At 38.1% G+C, this 18,467-nt stretch overlaps 1 protein-coding gene across 1 annotated transcript; it reads left to right on the forward strand.

The window, feature by feature from the left end:
* The first annotated feature begins 289 nt into the window (after positions 1–289).
* LOC131785638 (ER degradation-enhancing alpha-mannosidase-like protein 3) lies at positions 290–16,344 on the forward strand. The gene is made up of 22 exons (XM_059102558.2): positions 290–534; positions 619–664; positions 2,530–2,630; positions 3,312–3,351; positions 3,461–3,573; positions 3,959–4,112; positions 4,556–4,690; positions 4,988–5,093; positions 5,434–5,531; positions 6,061–6,186; positions 6,362–6,445; positions 6,541–6,624; positions 6,883–7,007; positions 7,287–7,449; positions 8,385–8,569; positions 9,464–9,593; positions 10,149–10,233; positions 10,985–11,100; positions 12,432–12,551; positions 13,058–13,103; positions 13,845–14,042; positions 14,611–16,344. The coding sequence occupies exons 1-22, from the start codon at positions 428–430 to the stop codon at positions 15,198–15,200; spliced, it is 2,952 nt and encodes a 983-aa protein (XP_058958541.1). The 5' UTR covers positions 290–427; the 3' UTR covers positions 15,201–16,344.
* Positions 16,345–18,467: the final 2,123 nt, after the last annotated feature.

Here is an 18,467-nt window from a genome sequence, read left to right on the forward strand (position 1 = left end):
TCATATAGTGGCTCAACAGGCCACTGTATGATTGCGGACTCCATCCCCAGGTAGAGGGTGCAGCAGAGAAAAATTCCACCAAATTTAGCACCACAACATTTATTTTCTCATTTCATATAAAGTTAAAAAAAAACAAACAAACCAATGAACAAAGAGCAAATTTTCGATACATTGCAAAGTCTTTAATCACCACGCGAGGAGAACGCGTCCTTTTGTATGAAGGAGCGAGACGTGGGTGTCTTACTCTGACGTCATTAGTTTCCAGTCCCAAATTCCTCTTTGCCACGAAAGCAGAAAGTTAAAAAATGGCTGTGTCTGTTTCTTGTATAGGACGCGTCTAGTCATTAAACACCTGAAACCATGTAATTTGGTCAACGAACTCTTCGTTTACCCGTAGACTGGACTTTTGTCCACTCAGCTCGTCGTGATGAGTTGGTGTCGGTTGTTATCGTTGGTTGCATGTCTTAACCTTGTTTATGCCGGTGGCGAATCCAGTCATTCCTCGATGACACCCGAGGAGAAAGGCACGATGAGGTTTGTTTGCCTCTTAAAGCCGCCAGTTTTGTAAGCCAGCCTTTTTGAAGGAAATTAGAGTAATATTTCACTGTATTTTTACAGGGATAAAGTGTTGGAAATGTTTCACCATGCCTACAACTCTTACATGGTTAGTAGTTATTTCGAACACAACTACCTTTTGTTAGGCCTTAAAGATCTATGACGCAAACGGTCTCACACATGTTACGATTGCTATACAACTTTATTGCCTGACTATAATCAATCAAACGAGAGACTTGTTGTACAATATACCTATTATGTATTGTTCGAGTTGTGCGTGTTATTTTATTCATAACGTTTACTCTGAAACTTGCCTTCGTGCCTCTTAGAGTCGTTTTTAAATGTTTGAGTAATCGGGCGGCATCAGCAGCGAAATTCAATATGCCTTCGGCTTTTGTTACGAAAACCATAGCGATATGGTAGATAAGAATCTAAGAGCGTCATCTTATATAGTTATATATTGGTAAACTGTTGTGACGGAAGTGAAATTAAGTCGGTAGGTATATTGTTTAAAATATTTTGTTTTTTGGTCGTTTATTAGTGAACATGATTTTAAACAGGTTAAGCATCTAGAGTTGAGCTTAATTCGAGAGTCAGCGCCTGAATTCTATTTTGAATAATTAATTAACAGCTGGGCACATATTTATTTTATATCCTAAGGTATTGTTGTTTTACGTTCATTAATGCTACAGTACAGTAACATTTATCTCACTTTGAATGTAGTAACATGCAGAGTAAGTTGAGAACTGCACAAGATCATTCTGTTAAAATTATGTGAATTTTGGATATATTATATCAGTATCTAATTTGATATTTGTTTCAGAAATGTTCCGATTTCCCACATCTCTGGTAGTTGAATACTATTTTTTGAATGTACCAATATCCTACCAAGATGTGGGCAAAATCTTGATGTGATATGAAAAATATCTTCAATTATGAAAGTTTCAATGGAGAAAATCCTTATTGACATTTTTTGGGAGGAGAAAACTCTAAGTTATGGCAAATTCACCGTGCTCATCAGAAAAAAAAAGTGCTGCTGGCTGTATTTATGTGGCAAGAACTTTCACCTGTTCTGCTTAGATGTCCCAGCTATGTTATATTACTCTTGATGGGCTCAGGGTTGTACTAATTATACCACTGACTACCATTAAGCTAAATTTAAGTTATAAGAGATGGATACTGCTGGTGTGGTCACCAACATGCAACAATTGCAATCAAAAGATGAAATTAAATGAGATGGAATAAACAACTATGCAAATATAGATAAAAAACAAGAAATATTTTCTGTTTGATGCACATGCAGCACTATTTCCTTGAAAAAAGTATTGTACTATGGGACAATATGTCAAATTTAAAATGAATTCAGATTTAAATGAATTCACACCGGTTTCATTTACGTTTTGTTTTGGTCAAAGATCATGGTGATGTATCTGGATCAGAAGGAAATGAAATTACTTTAAACCTACAACATATACTTGTAAACTTATAGTGTTTGAGGATTGAAAGTCCTCCAAAAGATTTTTATTGCCATGCTGTCTTGACAGCAAGGTGTTTGTTCAGTGGTAAATGTTTGTTACTTCACTAAAAAACTAACCTCAAGAGATCAGCTGTTAACAGGAAATTAATCCTAGCTTTGTTGTTTATACATTGGCAGTTGAAAAGTTTTTAAACCACTGTTTTATTGTGTATTATAATTTTCTTTAAAGTTTTTCCAAAAACTGATGGCTTTGTTTATAGGACACAGCTTTTTAAGTGAGGTTTGGCGATGTTCTCTATCATAAAGAAATTATGAGATTATAAGTCCATATAAATGTGTATTTGAAAGTAATCAACATGCAATCAATTCATATGCTTTGGCAGAATTTGCTAATTTTAATATGGGTTACTTGTTCATCATGGGAAATGATTACTGCCCTTTGGTTGTAAGTGTTACATGTGTTGTAATGTAGAATCCTGCTTTGTTATTGCTCTTAGAACCATGCATATCCTGCTGATGAGCTTATGCCACTTAGCTGCAAAGGTCGTATAAGAGGTGTAGATGCCAGTCGTGGGGATGTTGACGATGCTCTTGGAAAGTGAGTTCCTCTTTACAGTGTTTATGTACTTCTTTTTTATGTTGTGTTTTTTAAAATTTTCAAGAAGTAAATGCTAATTTAAATGTGTTGATAAGATAAATTTGTTAAGAAATCATCAGAAAAATTACCTTGAATGACAAACAAGGTGCTTTTCTAGCCTTGTCATTCATAAGATCCCTCTAGATCAGCCCAGTGGAAAACAAATCTGCCATTCATTTATGAATAAAGGCAGGCTAGCTTTGTCACCAAGACCTTGTTAAATTAATGAGATGCCTTTTCAGATGAACACTCTAGCCTTGAAAGTGGGATGAAAGTTGTCTCATTATACTATCCTGGCTGGAATTTCCTACATTACAGTAGTTGGGGGTATATCTTAGCTAAATAATCACATTGAAATTTTTAGATGAACAGGCAAAATTTGTATCACAAAGTGGGTTACAAATATGAAAAGGCAATGAGATGTTATTTTCTAATAAAACATTTTGCCCTGTGAATGTAGTTGATATTTTCCAGACAGCCGTTTATCGAGTAGATAGCATTGTGTGGTGGTACGAAAAACATTGTAGGTCAGCTAGAGCAAGGATTAATTACTGGTAGCTATAACTATGATCAATACATTCTGTTACCTAACATGCAACCAAAAAAGTTATATTATGTTTTCATTATTGTTTTGTCTTCAAGGTTTTCCTTGACATTGATCGACACTTTGGACACGTTAGCAGTAAGTTTCTTGTTCCATTATTTGTCTCCTTTAATCTAATTTTTTTCTGAATTCTTTATTTTTAAATTTTTGTACAGTTGTTTTACCTGAAATTTCTCTCTTTTTCAAGGTTTTAGGAGAAGTAGAGGAGTTTGAAAAGGCTGTAAGGCTTGTGGTCCAAGATGTTTCATTTGATAATGATGTAGTAGTTTCAGTGTTTGAAACAAACATAAGAGTTCTAGGGTAAGAAAGATACTGTACATATATATGTTGATCATATTCTTTCATGATTGGTAAATCATCATTTCCTGAATGAGTTGATCAAAACAGAAATGTGAGCTGTTAACCCTTTGATTAAGTATAAACATTTGTCTCCACCTACACCTGTAGTAGACAAAGTCTTCCCTTACTCAAGTTTTTTACAGCCAAACATCAGTGTTTATATTCCTTTTACTGTTCTCTGTACATCTGGTTTGGTATTGACAAGGAAAAAGGAAAAGAGAAATAAGATGCTTTGCACACTTACAGGCACTTTGAGTCAGTCCCTCAAATTTGACTTTCTTACTGCAAATAAGATAACTCTAGCAAACAGAGTGCTTGCCAATTAATTGTGTTTATTTTTGCGCAGGGGTCTCCTTGGAGGTCACTTTGCTGCAATGGCATTGCAGAATTCAGGAAAAGGCATGTTGTGGTATAACAATGAACTGGTGGATATGGCAAAGGAAATTGGCTATCGGCTACTTCCAGCTTTCAATACCTCAACTGGAATACCTTATCCACGAGTAAGTTACATTCCAATCATTATTCAAAGTAATTTGTGTCCATGAGATAGTGTTATTACAATCCAAAAAACTTAATGAGAATCTTTTAAAAATAAAATTGCTACAGCTGTAAATAACAACAGAAGGTATCACAATTGGTACTACAGAGGATTCCATTGATCTTGAAGCTTTTTGGATGGGGTTTAGTGAAGGGCAAATATGCAATACATCTTGCTTACATTTATATGTAAACAATAGCCTCTTTTTGGCATGAAATCATGCATGGATGTTTGCCTGCAGACATTATCTGTTCCTAGATGTGAAAAATGAGCTTTGAGGAGCAGATGATGTCTAAGGAAAGATATACAAGCATATTTTTGTGCAAAATAAGGGCTATTGAGTTTATTATCATTCAAATATTTTGCAACATGCATGTCTGTTGATTTCTTGTTACATATCTACAGGTAAACCTGAGGTATGGCATCCATCATCCATCATCAGGGACAGGCAGTGAGTCAGACACTTGCACAGCCTGTGCTGGAACAATGATCATGGAGTTTGGTGCTCTGTCTAGAGTCACAGGGGATCCAATATTTGAGGTGTGAATTTAATATACCCCTTTTAAGTTTGGCTTGATGAAATTGTGTTGAACAAAATAATCTGAAATTCATAAGGAAAGAAAATCAGTTCTCAAATAAATTTGATGAAGTTAATTTGTAGGAATTTAAATCGGTTTTACGAAACATCAACCTAAAAATGAAATGAAAAAATTGGTTCTTTCAAATTGAAGACACACACACACCTCTTCATCTAGATGAAGATGTAGCATGTGATTTTAGGAACAGCTGTTTTGTATTGATAAGTGACACTTGAGTCTCCATTTTCTGGTTCAACAGCAAAAGGCCCAGAAAGCTATGGAAGCAATCTGGATCCATCGCAGTCGAGCGAGTGATCTAGTGGGTACTGTTATCAACATTCATAATGGCGACTGGGTTCGAAGAGGTAACTTTCACTTCATGTGCTGTAAATAAAATTATGACTCAACAGTGCTGAAAAGATCTTTTGTAAGGTAATTTTTCAGGTATGTCTAGAAGCAACATAAATTATCCACACATCAACTACTTTAAAAATGTTTTAAAACTAATCTAGCAATCTCTTCCTGTTGCACCATTGCCCTTGGTTTTTTACCTGTGGTGATATAGTCCAGCCCTTTCAATTTGTTTAACTGTTGTTAAAATTTTGAAACCATCTTGTTTCTCATACTGCACATGGTGTTATTTTTTCTTTACAGCCAGTTACTTTGTTCTTATTTTCTATTTGATTTTTTTTTCTTCACAAACAGACAGTAGTGTTGGTGCTGGTATTGACTCATATTATGAGTACTGTTTGAAAGCTTACATACTCCTGGGAGATGACAGATACCTGGAGAGGTTTAACAGGGTTTGTGAGACACATTTGAATAGTTCTTTTTTTCTTCTTTTTTTTTACCTACTGATAACAAAAGTTTAGGTCAATGGAAAGTATTGAAAGAGTGATGATTTTGGATGGTTAAATAAGTCAATATTAGGGTTAGGAAGAAATTGCAGTGCTACATTGGTGGGGGAAGGGGGGTGTTACAAACTGAATTGGTTTTATCAACTGATTTGATGTAAATTGGCCACAGTTAAGACTATCTCAAGCTTATGTTTTAAGCATTAGCCCTTTGTCAGATTGGTAAAGTCAATATTTAGTCCTGCTGTGATGAGGTAAACTGCATTATTGTTCCAAATTTTGAACTGGTATGTTTGGATTTGATTTGAAAGAGCATGCTGTTATATTTATTTTAATTACCTGTGTGTACTTATTGTCGTGTGTAAAATAGTTTAGATGATCAAAGCCTTTGACGATATCTTTTGATTAAACAAAATGACTTTAAAAAGTGAGAGATTCTTTTTGAGTGACTTATGTTTTTTAATTTTTTTTCCAACAGCATTACAAGTCAATAATGCAATACATCAATCAAGGGCCGCTGTTCTTAAGTGTTCAGATGCATCAACCTGACAGAACAGCACATGCTTACATGGATGCATTGCAAGCATTCTGGCCTGGACTTCAGGTAACCTTTCACCCAATAAGACTGATTGTTACTTTAGGTTAATTGTTTGCAATGATCATTTCAAGGAAATCTGCTTCCTGTGAAGTTGTTTTTCACTAGAAATATGATTATTGAATTGTGATTTCAAGGTTGAGTGGGGCTGTAACAATTTTTTTTGTCTAAAATCTTCTTTCAGGTACTAAAAGGTGACCTTAAGAAGGCCATTGAAACACATCAGATGTTGTATGAAGTCTCAAAGAAGCACACCTTTCTACCAGAGGTACATATGCATGCACAAACAAAGATATAAACACACTGAATCTTATTTCAGGTTTGTTGTAATTTTGTTCCCCCATCATACATTTTCTTTGCCAGGCATTTACGACAGATTTTGAGGTTCACTGGGGGCAGCATCCTCTCAGACCTGAGCTTGTAGAAAGCACCTACTTCTTGTATGAGGTAAGACACTGTTGGTATAAAGGAGAAACAAACGTTTGGTTTCCCTTTCTTAAAATTCTTCTTTCACTAAGTTCAAGGGGAAATGGAAGTGAGGGAAGGTTGTATTGTGATGTTTCATATTAGTTGTGTTCTTCTGAGCCAGTGAGGCCATTGAAAAAAAATATTAAACAAAAAAAGTATGTACTATGATTAACGCAATAACAAGTTAACAAATATAAGATAGAAAAAATGTATTGTAACGTTTAAACTTTGCTATAGGCCACAGGAGACCCATATTACCTTGAGGTTGGAAAGAATATAGTGGGAAAGATTAATGAACATGCCAGGGTGCCCTGTGGTTTTGCTGCTCTTCGAGATGTCAGGACATTGAGCCATGAAGACAGGTGAATTGAATACGCTTGATAAATGGCTCTTAAATCATGTTATGTGTGTCCTTGGAGTGCTTTCGATAACTAATTAGAACTCTTAGGAACAGGGCCTGAGGCTTGAAGATAAAACTGCATGTTTCAGCATTAAAAATCCTATTGCCTTATTCAGGACCCACCATCCTCTTACTGGAGAATCCTGTAACACTCATATCTTACCAGTTTATTGTATTGAAGCAATTTAAACAACCAAACATTTCAAATAACAAAATGATTTTGCCATGTTTTTTTCTCTAGGATGGACTCGTTTGTTCTTGCAGAGACGTTCAAATACTTGTTCTTATTGTTCAGTGAAAAAGAAGATCTTGTTTTCAATATGAACCAGTTCATTTTTACAACCGAGGCACATATCTTGCCTCTTAGTTTGTCCACTATGGCTGTGAATACATCAGCATCGCAGGTAAACGCAACTTGTAGTTAGAAAGAAGGAAATACCAATGAGAGGCGATGAGAACTCAAAAGTGCCTAAAGGGAAAACGTGTGAAAATGCGAGAAAACGCGAGCGCCAAGTCGTGATTGATTTTAATTTTGCATCTGGTTGGGAGAGTGGTGCGATGGACCAATCACAGTACGAAGTAAAGCAAAAACACGCAATCTCGTATTATCTTCGACGCATAATTGAAAATTGTTCCGAGAGTGATGATCTTAGGTTGCTCAGAAGGCTGTTCTGAATCAAAGTGAAAGAGGGGCTTTTGATAGTGTAGGCTCCTTTGATGATTTAATGAAAAGCGACCTTTGCAATCCCTTTAAAAAGCACAAACACAAGTTAAAATCAAGTTATTAAAATTAAAATTTCTGTTGCTTCAAGTTGGTAGTCTACAGTCAAGCTTACATGTGTTGGTGTCACAATAAAAGCTAACAGAGCTAATGTTAGCTAACGTTTGCCTTGAAGCAGAGGTGACATCCTGTTAGGCTGTACCATTAGATAGCCTTCCTTACAGAGTAACTTACTCTGGAACTTACTCCTGGAGTAACTTACTCTTGAAAGGCTTTCAACTTGATATCGAAAGTTATGTTGGATTGCGGTAGCTCTGCTTTGCTATACGATGTAATTGGTCTAGAAAAAGTGCACCACCCTTTCAATCAATCAGATGAAAAAACTAAAACAAGTCATGACGCTTGAGCTTGGTCCCTTTGAGTTCTCACTTGCTTCATTCTTTGATATGATTTTGCGACTTTCAAAGTAGAAAAATGTTTGTGAAAAAAGTGCAAGCCTTTCATGAGGCGAATCCTTCTCCTCATTTTTTTTTGCAGGCTCTGGAACGAAAATAATGAAATTGGTTTGTCGACCGGCTTTTTGTTTTGTGACCTGAAGATTTTTGTCTTCTTTCGCAGGAACTGAAGTACAATCTTACCATCAGCTCAGACAATGAGCATGAGTACACATGTCCTGCTACGCAACACAAGCAAGGTTCAAATGTTAAGTTTGCCGAGGAGGTGCGACGCAACAGCAGGGCTCAAGCGCAGGGAAGCTGCCCAAATAGGAAACCGCAGCAGGCTTTTGCTTTCAGCTCGAACAAGTAAGTGATTTGGTTTTTAAAACCGTTGCATTCATGGCTCTTTTTTACATCAGTTGGGAGTGGAAGACACAGCTCCTCAGCAGTTGGCGCACCAGGCCCAGTTTTTTAACCCTTAAACCCCTGAGAGTGACTAGCATCTAATTTCTCCTTACAATATCACCCCCAAAATCACACATTAAGGTTACAAGAAAAAAGGAAATGATCAGCAATGATAGGAGCTCTAGATTGTTAAACAAATTCTCCTTGTCAGCGCTTTAGGAAATTTATTGAGAACAGTATGGAGAATATGTCTACTGATGTTAGGGAGTAAAGGATCAAAGGACGGATAACGCTATGCAACGGTTAATTCGCTTTCTAGCAGATAGATGTTAACAAAACGTTCTTCGCCATCCATCGGATAAAAATTGAATCAGTTGATAGCGTTATCCACCCTTTGAACAACCGGGGCCTGGACTTCAGATTAAGAGGGCTGGGTTCGAGTCCTGGTTGGGTAGTTGTGTTTTGACCTTGAGCCTAGCGCATCACTCTCTCAGTGTCTATGACAAGGGTGACAATACTCCTGTTCTGTTTATGCTACAGGAAATGAGATATGCTCTATTAGTTATTGCTGTCTTGGTCCGTAAGACTGAACCATGCAACAGTTGTCGTCACTTGTCTCGGGACAGTACAGACAGAGTGTAAAAAGTGAAATGTCTGTCATATCGTAGGACATTTTACTATATTTACATGCCTTTATTACCACCGTCCGTAATACGAGGGCATGCATAACATCTTTTCTTCTACTGGGTTTTTGTTAGAAACAAATTAAACGAAGTTTGAACTCTTACTTTTTGTGTTCTTGTTTTTCATCTTATTTGATATCATTACGGAATCTTTCTATTTTTTTTTTTTCAGGCCTCCAAGGTTGAGAGCCGAACAATTTGTTCCAGGAAATCAAGAGCACATTAACGTACTCAAGGCCATGGGTATCACTGTAATTCAAACCAAAGATGGCAGAATAAAACTTATGCAAACTGCTTCAACGGTAAGATTTGAAGACTAGTTGCGCCACTAACGTTGAAATCGAACTGCTCTAAAGGTCAGTGACCTAATGTATCACAACGTGGTCGCGAAGTCACAGAGTCAAATCCTTCGGAAATTCACCCAAATTTTTGTCAGACTTCTTTAACCCTTCCTGCCATCAGCTTACATATTCTCAATACTGTTCTCTATTTATTACCTAAGTTACTGACAGGGAGAATTTGTTTAATAATCAAGAGCCTCCTTAGTTGATAATCTTTCCCTTTATTCTCATGACCTTAATATGTGATTCAGGAGTTATATTGTAGGGAGAAATTAGATGCTAGTCACTCTTTCTTAGGGTTTAAAGGATGAACACTGGACAAGATTGCGTAATAATTCACTGCGACGATCAATCAATCTTTTTAACAAGTCGTGTTGACGCTAAGACCTAAGGCCTGCGACAGTCTTAAGAAAACAACGTAGCATACTAATCGGCCACGGGGAGCACTCAAATATGTTTCATATTGCCGCTTGTCGTAAAGTAATCGCGTGTTGTTTCTCTTTTCTCTGTGGCCAGGCTGAGTCAGATCGTGATGCAGAAGATGGCATCAAGTTCATGCAAGAGATGATTGAATTGGCAAAACAACGAAATGATGAGTCAGGTACTACCAATTATTTGTTAATTTTTTTTGTGTGTATGTGTGTTTGTGTGAATCTATGAAAGGGGGTGTGTAGGAAAATGGAAACAGTATCCTAGGGTCATTAGGAAATTAGCGCTGTGCAAGTTGATATGAAATAGGCAATGAGTAAAAACTTACCTACTACCAATAAATCGCTGTACAAAGAGTTCCTGAAATGTACACGGTGTTACAGGGCGTGAAATTAATTTTTTTTTCTGATAGCCACTTGGCTCCTAAATTCTTCAAAGTGGTAGCCAATTCAAAAAAAGTTGGTCGCCATTTTCAAAGACAAACAAAATCTTTCTTTACGCTGTCAGCGTTCTAGATAGACCCTCCAAAATTAAGTTAGGGAAAAGATCTTTAACGTGCTACAAAGTGGACACTAGGATGGATGATATACAGCGGTCAGGCTCATCTAAATCCAAGATGGCGTCTAGTTATCGATCGAGATGCATGTGCTACGTTTTGGAAATAAACTTAACGAGGAAGTTCTTTGCAAATTTATTTAATTCACTATATCTCTTAGTAAGGTTATGATGAAACGTTGTAGTCGCCAATTTGGCGACTAACTTTCAGGATTTGGTCGCCAAAGTGAAAAATTTAGTCGCATTGGCGCCTATATTAGGCGCAATTTCACGCCCTGTGTTGCAACTCTAAGTCCTGAGTGTTTACTACTTGTGACTCAATTCAATTTAGGTATTTTTCAATAATTTCGGCTATCGTTCATCTTTAGCTGTTCAAGAAAAGCCTCGTGTGGTTCAGCTTATGTCTGCTCCTTACAAAGGAGATGTGGTTCTCAACGCTTGTCCAGCGCACTTTGGTCTGGATCTGAGCAAAGGAGATGTAGGGGTGAGTACCCCGTCTGTGATGTTACTGTTCTTTTTTCCTCAGTCTTGAGGGCTTCATAAATTCCAGTTACTTTGCTGAAAGAGTGGATAACTTTTGGCGGATTAAGAGAGGGGAGGGCACGGGGAAAAGGGACCAGAGATGGTGGGGGACCACTGGGGGACAGAGGGATTCCCCACTAATAATGGAATTTTTTTAAGTGAAGAAAAAAAGTGACTTAATGGAGCCCTTGCAATGCTTTCAATTTAAAATACTAAATGACATTTTATTCACAAATTCCCGCTTAGCTAAGATAGGTTTAATACAAAGCGATCTTTGCACTTTTTGCAATACCAGTGCGGAAACAATTGATCACTTATTCTTTTACTGTGTTTACTCACATGCATTTTGGGAAGAATTTGAATCTTATTGGATCGCTATAGCCAAAGAACAAAGGAAACTTGAGTTAAAGACTATTTTAATTGGTGTCACAGATACTAATTGTTCTTTATTTAATTACTTAATCGTTTTAGGTAAGCTACATTTATGGAATTGCCGTAGGAATAATAGTCTTCCTTTTTTCCCTTCGTATAAGGAACTAGTTAAAAGAAAATATGAAACTGAATGTCACATTGCGGCTAAGTTTAATGATAGGAAGATGCTAGAGGCTAAATGGAAACCCATTTTGAATTACAATTTAATAGATACATAGGTGTGTAAGCGAAAAAAAAAAACTGTAAAAAGTAGGGTAAGAATTGCAGTCTAAGGAAGTATTATATAGTAAGTAGAATAAGTAACGTCTTGTAGGTGGTATTGTAAGTAGTGTTCGTCTTGTTTTGTAAAGTAGTGTTCTTCGTGTTGCAATTAAAAAAAAAAAAAAGACTTAATGGAGCCCCGCTTCTGGGTTTGGCTATATCTTTTATAAGAGTTTTTTCTCTGGCAACCTTGGGTCTTTTGAGTTGTTGTCAGGGTTTCGTTTGCTAGAGGAAGGCTGTGCTTTATTTCGGCGCCTCTTTTCTTAATTCTTTGGACCCAATTGTGTAATGTTCACTTGCCAACATATCTCCTACAGAAAATAGTGTGTCCGTAGTTTAGTAAGAATTGAACGGTTCAAACTTCCTTTTCCATGGTTAAATCACCAGTAGGCGAAGATTGTTCTATAGGAACAAACCGCCGCCAGGGTGTTTTTTGGAGTACGCCTCATGAATGAAATATATGTACATTGTTGAAACTTTTCCTTGTATTCCAGAAACTAATCCTACAACTCAGTCCATACACTAAAAACAAAGCTGATAGATACGGTTTATAAACTATCCCTATGGAATTAAGGTAGCATTGTTTCTATTTTGTTTCAGATGGGTGCAGAGGTTTCTATAGCTGAGCCTATCAAGGCATGTTCTTCTGTTTCAAATGCAGAGGAACTGAAGCATAGAATTGCTATTATGGAAAGGGGCGAATGCATGTTCATCGATAAGGTACGAGGCAAATAAACGTGAAGGAGCAGTGGCTGTTTTGCTACTGATTTCCCCAGCTATGTAGGCAGATGTCTCCTTCTTTGTCGTCACGTAACATTTTTTTTTTCTTTTCACAAACGAAATTCCGTTGCGTGATGCACATGTCTATAGCCACCGGGCCCAACGAACAGGGATGATGATTGTTTCTTGTGAGTAGTTCCTCGAGCTTCTTCTTCAGTCACGATAGTCAGGCATGCGTGTGAGAGAGCGCGAACAGAAACTACGGGGACAGAGAGGGAAAACCAAGCTTTGCCTGGGACATATTGAGACCACCAATATTACTTTTAGCTTTAAAGAGGAACAGAATTCCTTTTCCTTAGATGTTCTCACTGTGAATTGTTGATTTCCCAAGTCGTTTTCTGTTTTCATTGTCTTTTCTCCTGAAAAGGAGAAGCTATAAACCATGGCAAACGCCTTCTAAGGTTTCACGCTGTTAATTATTGTTACTTTTCTTGTTTTGTTGGCAGGCTCGGCATGCTGAGGCCGCCGGGGCAGTTGGTGTGATCATCATTGGTAAGATCTGTCCCCAAAAGACTTAAAAGATCACTGTAACTTTAATGAAATCGTCTCGAATTGGAAAAACAGATAAGATAAAAACCCGTAGCACTATGTTGTCTTGTTAATTGATATTTTTCTATGAAATGAAGGCAAGTCATTAGATTCTTTTGATCACATATATTTATTCCAGAGTACACCTTTAATAAAGCTTCTAGACTGAAATCAAGATGACATAGTTCCAGGACACAGTACCATGTAGTTTTGTTTCCATTGGTAGATCGATTCTTAACCCTTCAACTCCTAGATCAAATTTGTAACTTTCCTTACTGTCAGCCATACAATTCTTTTAATGTTAGTTCAGAGAATTAAGTATTGGATCAATTAATAACCCCCCAAATTGATCTTTTTTTCTTAATTCTCATCACTTATCTGGTTGATATTGTACAGTTATTATAAGGAGAAATTATTTGTTGGTCACTCATGGGAGTTAAAGGGTTAATGTAACCTTCGAAATCAGTTAGTTTGAGGGTGTTACATTTCGAGCTCGGCCAGACGTTTTGAGCTACACGAAGAATAAATATCAAGAGGGATAAATGAGACAGACAGGGGAGAGTTTCTTTTCTGTATCGTGCTTTCGTGGCTCGAGAGCATGGACTCATTCGTATCTTTTCGTTAGACCCCTCAAACCTTGTGCGTCATTGGCAACGGCCCAATCCTTGTGATTGAACTAACCAGTAACTTTTTGCCTCTCCACAGATAATAACGAAGGTAGCTCGAGTGATACACAACCAATATTTGCCATGGCTGGTGATGGTTCCGACAATGACGTGAAAATACCAGCCGTGCTTCTGTTCAGCGAGGAAGGACGCATACTAAAGAACGCCATAGCTGCAATGGAGGACTTAAATCAACGGCTTACGGTCCGTTTGGCTTCTAAAGCCACTGGAAAACCAGGTATGACGCTGTTGATCTTTTTTTTCTTCGTTTCACTTGTTCAGGAGTTTTTATAAAAGCGACCACCGATGGTCTACAGCTGCCTATAAGTACCTCTTACCGTCGTCTGTTTAGCTTGCGAGCAGGATCTCGTGTTTGGGTAAAAGGGTTAAATTTCTAAAGAAACTGTGGTGCTGCGTCGATGGGGGGTGTTACACGATAATTTGGTTGGATCAATATCAGTATCTGGGCAACTGCCCACCTACCCCTCCCCTAACCCAACATTAACCCTAACTTGTTATCAATAGGCTGTTGTTGGGTTAGGGGAGGGGTAGGTGGGCAGTTGCCCATATACTGATATTGATCCATTTGGTTTTATCAACTGAGTTGAGGATCTAAATTGGCTAACGTAAAGAGTTTCTAAAGCTATTATTTCGTGCGTTAGCCCATCGTTAGAGCTAATAGAGGAATTGTAGGTTTTATGTGGTTTATATACAAAAAAAGATTGAGTCACGCTATTGGTAGGTAACGTGAAAAGCCTATATTAGAACTGGTTCCAAATTTCATTTTATTTTGTTCTTGATCACAGCTAAGGAAGAGGCTCTAACTGCCGGACAAGCTGACGTGCCGTCAACTACACAAGAAAAATCAGAGAGCACAGAGTCTGTCAGTGAGGAAGAAAGTCCACCTCCAAGTGACGATATTAAAATTCAATTATCTGAGGAAAGTAAAGAAGTTCACGATAGTAATACAGAACAAATCGAGGCCTCACAAGGTATGGAATCACATCAGAAAGCTGAAGACGGCAAGGCATCGACAACATCAGAAAATTCTGACCCGCGCAATAGCGAGACACCGCAAAATCCGGCTGTTGTGTCAGTGGGACAAGACGAAGTGTTTTGTGCCGCTACCGGCAAACCTTGTGCCATACCAAACCAAACTCACGAACCAAGCGTTGATTCAGCAATTCTGGCTGAAACTTCAAATAGCGACAGTTCAAATTCTGAAACAAGCACGCTTTCTGAGAATACCGACGTCGACAATGGAGGTGAAACAAATAGCGAGGCAATTCAATCGAGTAAAAACACAGACGCTGAACTAAAAAATGAGCCAAGCGCAGATGTAGCAGAAAATACGAGCGATGAAAACGTTCTTGACGCTGCTTCGAAAAGGACTTGAATCTCAAAATTACTTTTATTAATCAATAATAATATACTCAGGTGCTTCAGTCTGACGTCATATAAGAACCCTTGGGTTGTCCAGGGGTGAGAAGAAACAGCTGACTCTGGTGCAGACTTGCATCCAAATTAATCAGGAATTTTTTGTGGTTTTGCCGCAACTTTTTATTCCTCTTATTCAAGTACCAAACTCTTCTGGGTTTGAGCCAGCATTCAGTCTTAGAAAGTAAGCAAAGTGGAAATGACGTCATAGTGCAAGCCCTGCTATAGCCGAACAAATGATGGGTCGATGTGAAACTAGACTAGAACTATCGGGGAAATATTCGTATCTGAGAAGTTTCCGTTATTTATTGTCCAGTCGACAAACCTTTTCTAGCTAAATGCGTAAGTATCGCCCTATTCGCGCTGTGATCAGGCGTTGTAGCGGATCGCAGGTGTCTACCTGTCACCTCCAATCCAATACCATTTTCTCGAGCTAAAAAACGCACCAAAAAAGCCAGATTGCAGGTCTCTTAAAAACATCCTTAGCCTTACGTTAATCTTAGGGACAGTCTTGACCCTGGCGGTTACGAAACTGAAATGATTACACTCACGAAGATCCTATTTTGAATGTACAGAACGGTACGATAACAGGGAAGGGGTTGGGGTACATAGCGACTGTTAACATTTTGTTGTCGCTGGGGTTGTAGAAGGAGTTGGTTATATGCTAGCAAAACAAACGACTCTGAGGGACAAATTTATGGTTTCAACGTTCTAACCTTCAATAAGACAGGATCATATCTTGCTTTTAACATTTTCGCTCCAGAAATGACTGTAGAGGAATTTTCCCTCACAGTATTCATACATTTTAAAGGGGAAAGTTGATGAGAAGAAAGGAGAATATTCACAGGGCTGAAATGTTTGGAAATGTAAAGTAGACAGGGTGGGGAATTAAAACTTAGTCCTTGGGAGTGAAAGGGTGACATTTTAACTGCTCTTAAAGCCACATGTGATGTAATTGTAAATATTTATATAGATAGCTTTAATTTTCGAATTTAGTACCTTGGCATAATATACAGTTGAGAGGCTAACTGAAATGTTTATTTACCTATGATTTAGGAATTGTTTTAACCATTAAAATCAGTCAATGTTTTTTGCCAATCAAATGGCTTTGACGACCGTCTGTTTTATTTCGCCTAAATTTTAAAGACTGATTTTGGTTTCAATTGTTGCAGACATAGCTCAAATTTATCGGTAGGCAGTGTGGCTTGGCGCGCGCGCGGGGGTGGGGAATATTGTATTGTTAAGTTGTAGAACCCTACAGCGCCTGATGTGGGTAAGTGTTGCGAAATCTTTAATATTTTAGCAGTTTAGCCAGGAGATTAATCACTGTAAATATGGATATTAGCAGTGGAACTGTATGGAAGATAGATAAAAAATATTGCGTGGACTGACTGGCCAACACCATCACTTACACAAGGTTCAATGCATTAAGGATCAAAAAGAGGAGAAGTAAGAGGATGTGACCAACGCGATGGACTAAGCTGGACCCAAGGGGCTATCAGAGTGTATCACAACAAATCAATAAATTGATTTATACTTTCCATCTTGAGATCACTGGTGCTGTTCGCAATCTAATTGGCTCACAGCAGAGCGACTCCTTCACAAAACGCGTTGGCTTTTGCTCCAAGTTGTATCTTTTTCCCAGCCCATGAGAATGAAACAGTAATAAAACAACCATTCAGATTTTAACTTTGCAAGGCTTGTCTGAGGTTACAGACCAATTCTAGGAAAATAAGGGGCAAAAAAAGGTCGTAAAGTGGCGAATTCTGTGGGAACACTTTGTGTTAAAAAATGGCCGAAAACTGACTTACACTTAGGTTTTCAGACTGTTCTTTCAAATTAGAAATCACACCAACGACATCTGGCCAAATAACATTCAACCCTTGCCAACTTTGCACTCGTGTTACATGACAAGGCACTCGTTTTCAGCCAATCAGAAGTGCGTAATTTTTTTCATATAGTATAGTACGAATATTTTTTCATGCGCGCAGAGATTGCACCTCATGAATATTTTCCACGCGAAGTGTTCTTGGCAAGCTAAGAGGACTTCTTCTTCAGTTACTGGAACAAAAACTTGTTAAGATTAGCCTATTCTGGGTAGTGCGTTTCAATGAAGTAGTGGAGAAGCGGGGCGAGCTAGAGAAAAAAAAACGAGGGGGAATGAGGAGAGGGAATAAAGGAGCGGCCCCATCGCCCTTTCTTCGTCGCTCGTGCCGGAACCCCGCCGAATGTCGCTCCCGCGATTTTCGCTCGACCCTGCTGAGCGAGGGCCTGGGGCAAACTAACTTGAATAACTGGAGTAGTATTTCACTTAGAAAACCCCGTTTACAATTACTCAGGCCTTGTAAAATCATTTACTCTGGTGAAGATCGTCCTTGAAAAATGTTATCTTCCGTTTTGTGAAAAAGACTGGCATAGGAGCCTAGACAGGACAGCTTGTCGAGAAAAATTTGCATGTCTGCCTTTTGGCTTGTTATCCCCAGGAGCCGAACAAGGCTAAATATGGAAGTATCTTTTAAAAGCCTTTCGCACCTGTCATATTGACTACGGACTCGTTATCGAGCACATCTATTTTCTATTGACCCCTTTGCGATAAACATTAGATGGTGGTCGTGACTTTCGAGTCTTGCCATATTACGTTGGCTTAAAGTTAACTGTCGAGTTTGTGGGTTGAGTCAGAGTAATTTTATCAGCCTGTTCAAAGACCAGTACTATTATCTCTTCTCGCGCATAGTGCGCGAACAAAATAAGGGTCGCGTGGGAGTAAACAAACGCAAACGTAAAAAGGTGGCACTTTCGCGTATGCGCTCCTCGCATCTTCCTCGTTTCTGTGGACAGACTAATTTGTGATCACTTCGTGCAAATGCTTTCCACCATTCTCATTTAAAATGATCAATACTTCTTAAAAGAAAAGCAAAACTTTGTCGCCATATTTCAAGTTTTTGATACGGATGATGGGAGAGGCACCACAATTCCTTTATTCTGGAAAAAAAATTGACGCCATTAATTCATTACTGTACTGCAATATTGGAATTTGAATTTCTCACTTTATCATTCTTATTCACCCACAAATTAAGTTCTTAATTAAAAGATGAATTCTTCTCGATCCATTTGGAGGTTTCCACTGTCAAGACGAAAACTTTGAAAAGTTTCAGTTAGGCTCCTTGTTCACTGCAATTTGCCTTTGGACTTCCCACTCTTTTGATATGATAAAAACTAACGCATT

Source organism: Pocillopora verrucosa, chromosome 4 (genome assembly GCF_036669915.1).
Source record: "Pocillopora verrucosa isolate sample1 chromosome 4, ASM3666991v2, whole genome shotgun sequence".
Lineage (NCBI taxonomy): Eukaryota > Metazoa > Cnidaria > Anthozoa > Scleractinia > Pocilloporidae > Pocillopora > Pocillopora verrucosa.

What these genes read in the sequence shown, in the direction of transcription:
- LOC131785638 (XM_059102558.2), top strand. Translation starts at nt 428, where the DNA reads ATGAGTTGGTGTCGGTTGTTATCGTTGGTTGCATGTCTTAACCTTGTT. An exon ending in TGGCGACTGGGTTCGAAGAG is followed by an intron (nt 5,094 to 5,433) that starts GTAACTTTCACT and finishes CTTCACAAACAG; the next exon opens with ACAGTAGTGTTGGTGCTGGT. An exon ending in TTATGCAAACTGCTTCAACG is followed by an intron (nt 9,594 to 10,148) that starts GTAAGATTTGAA and finishes CTCTGTGGCCAG; the next exon opens with GCTGAGTCAGATCGTGATGC.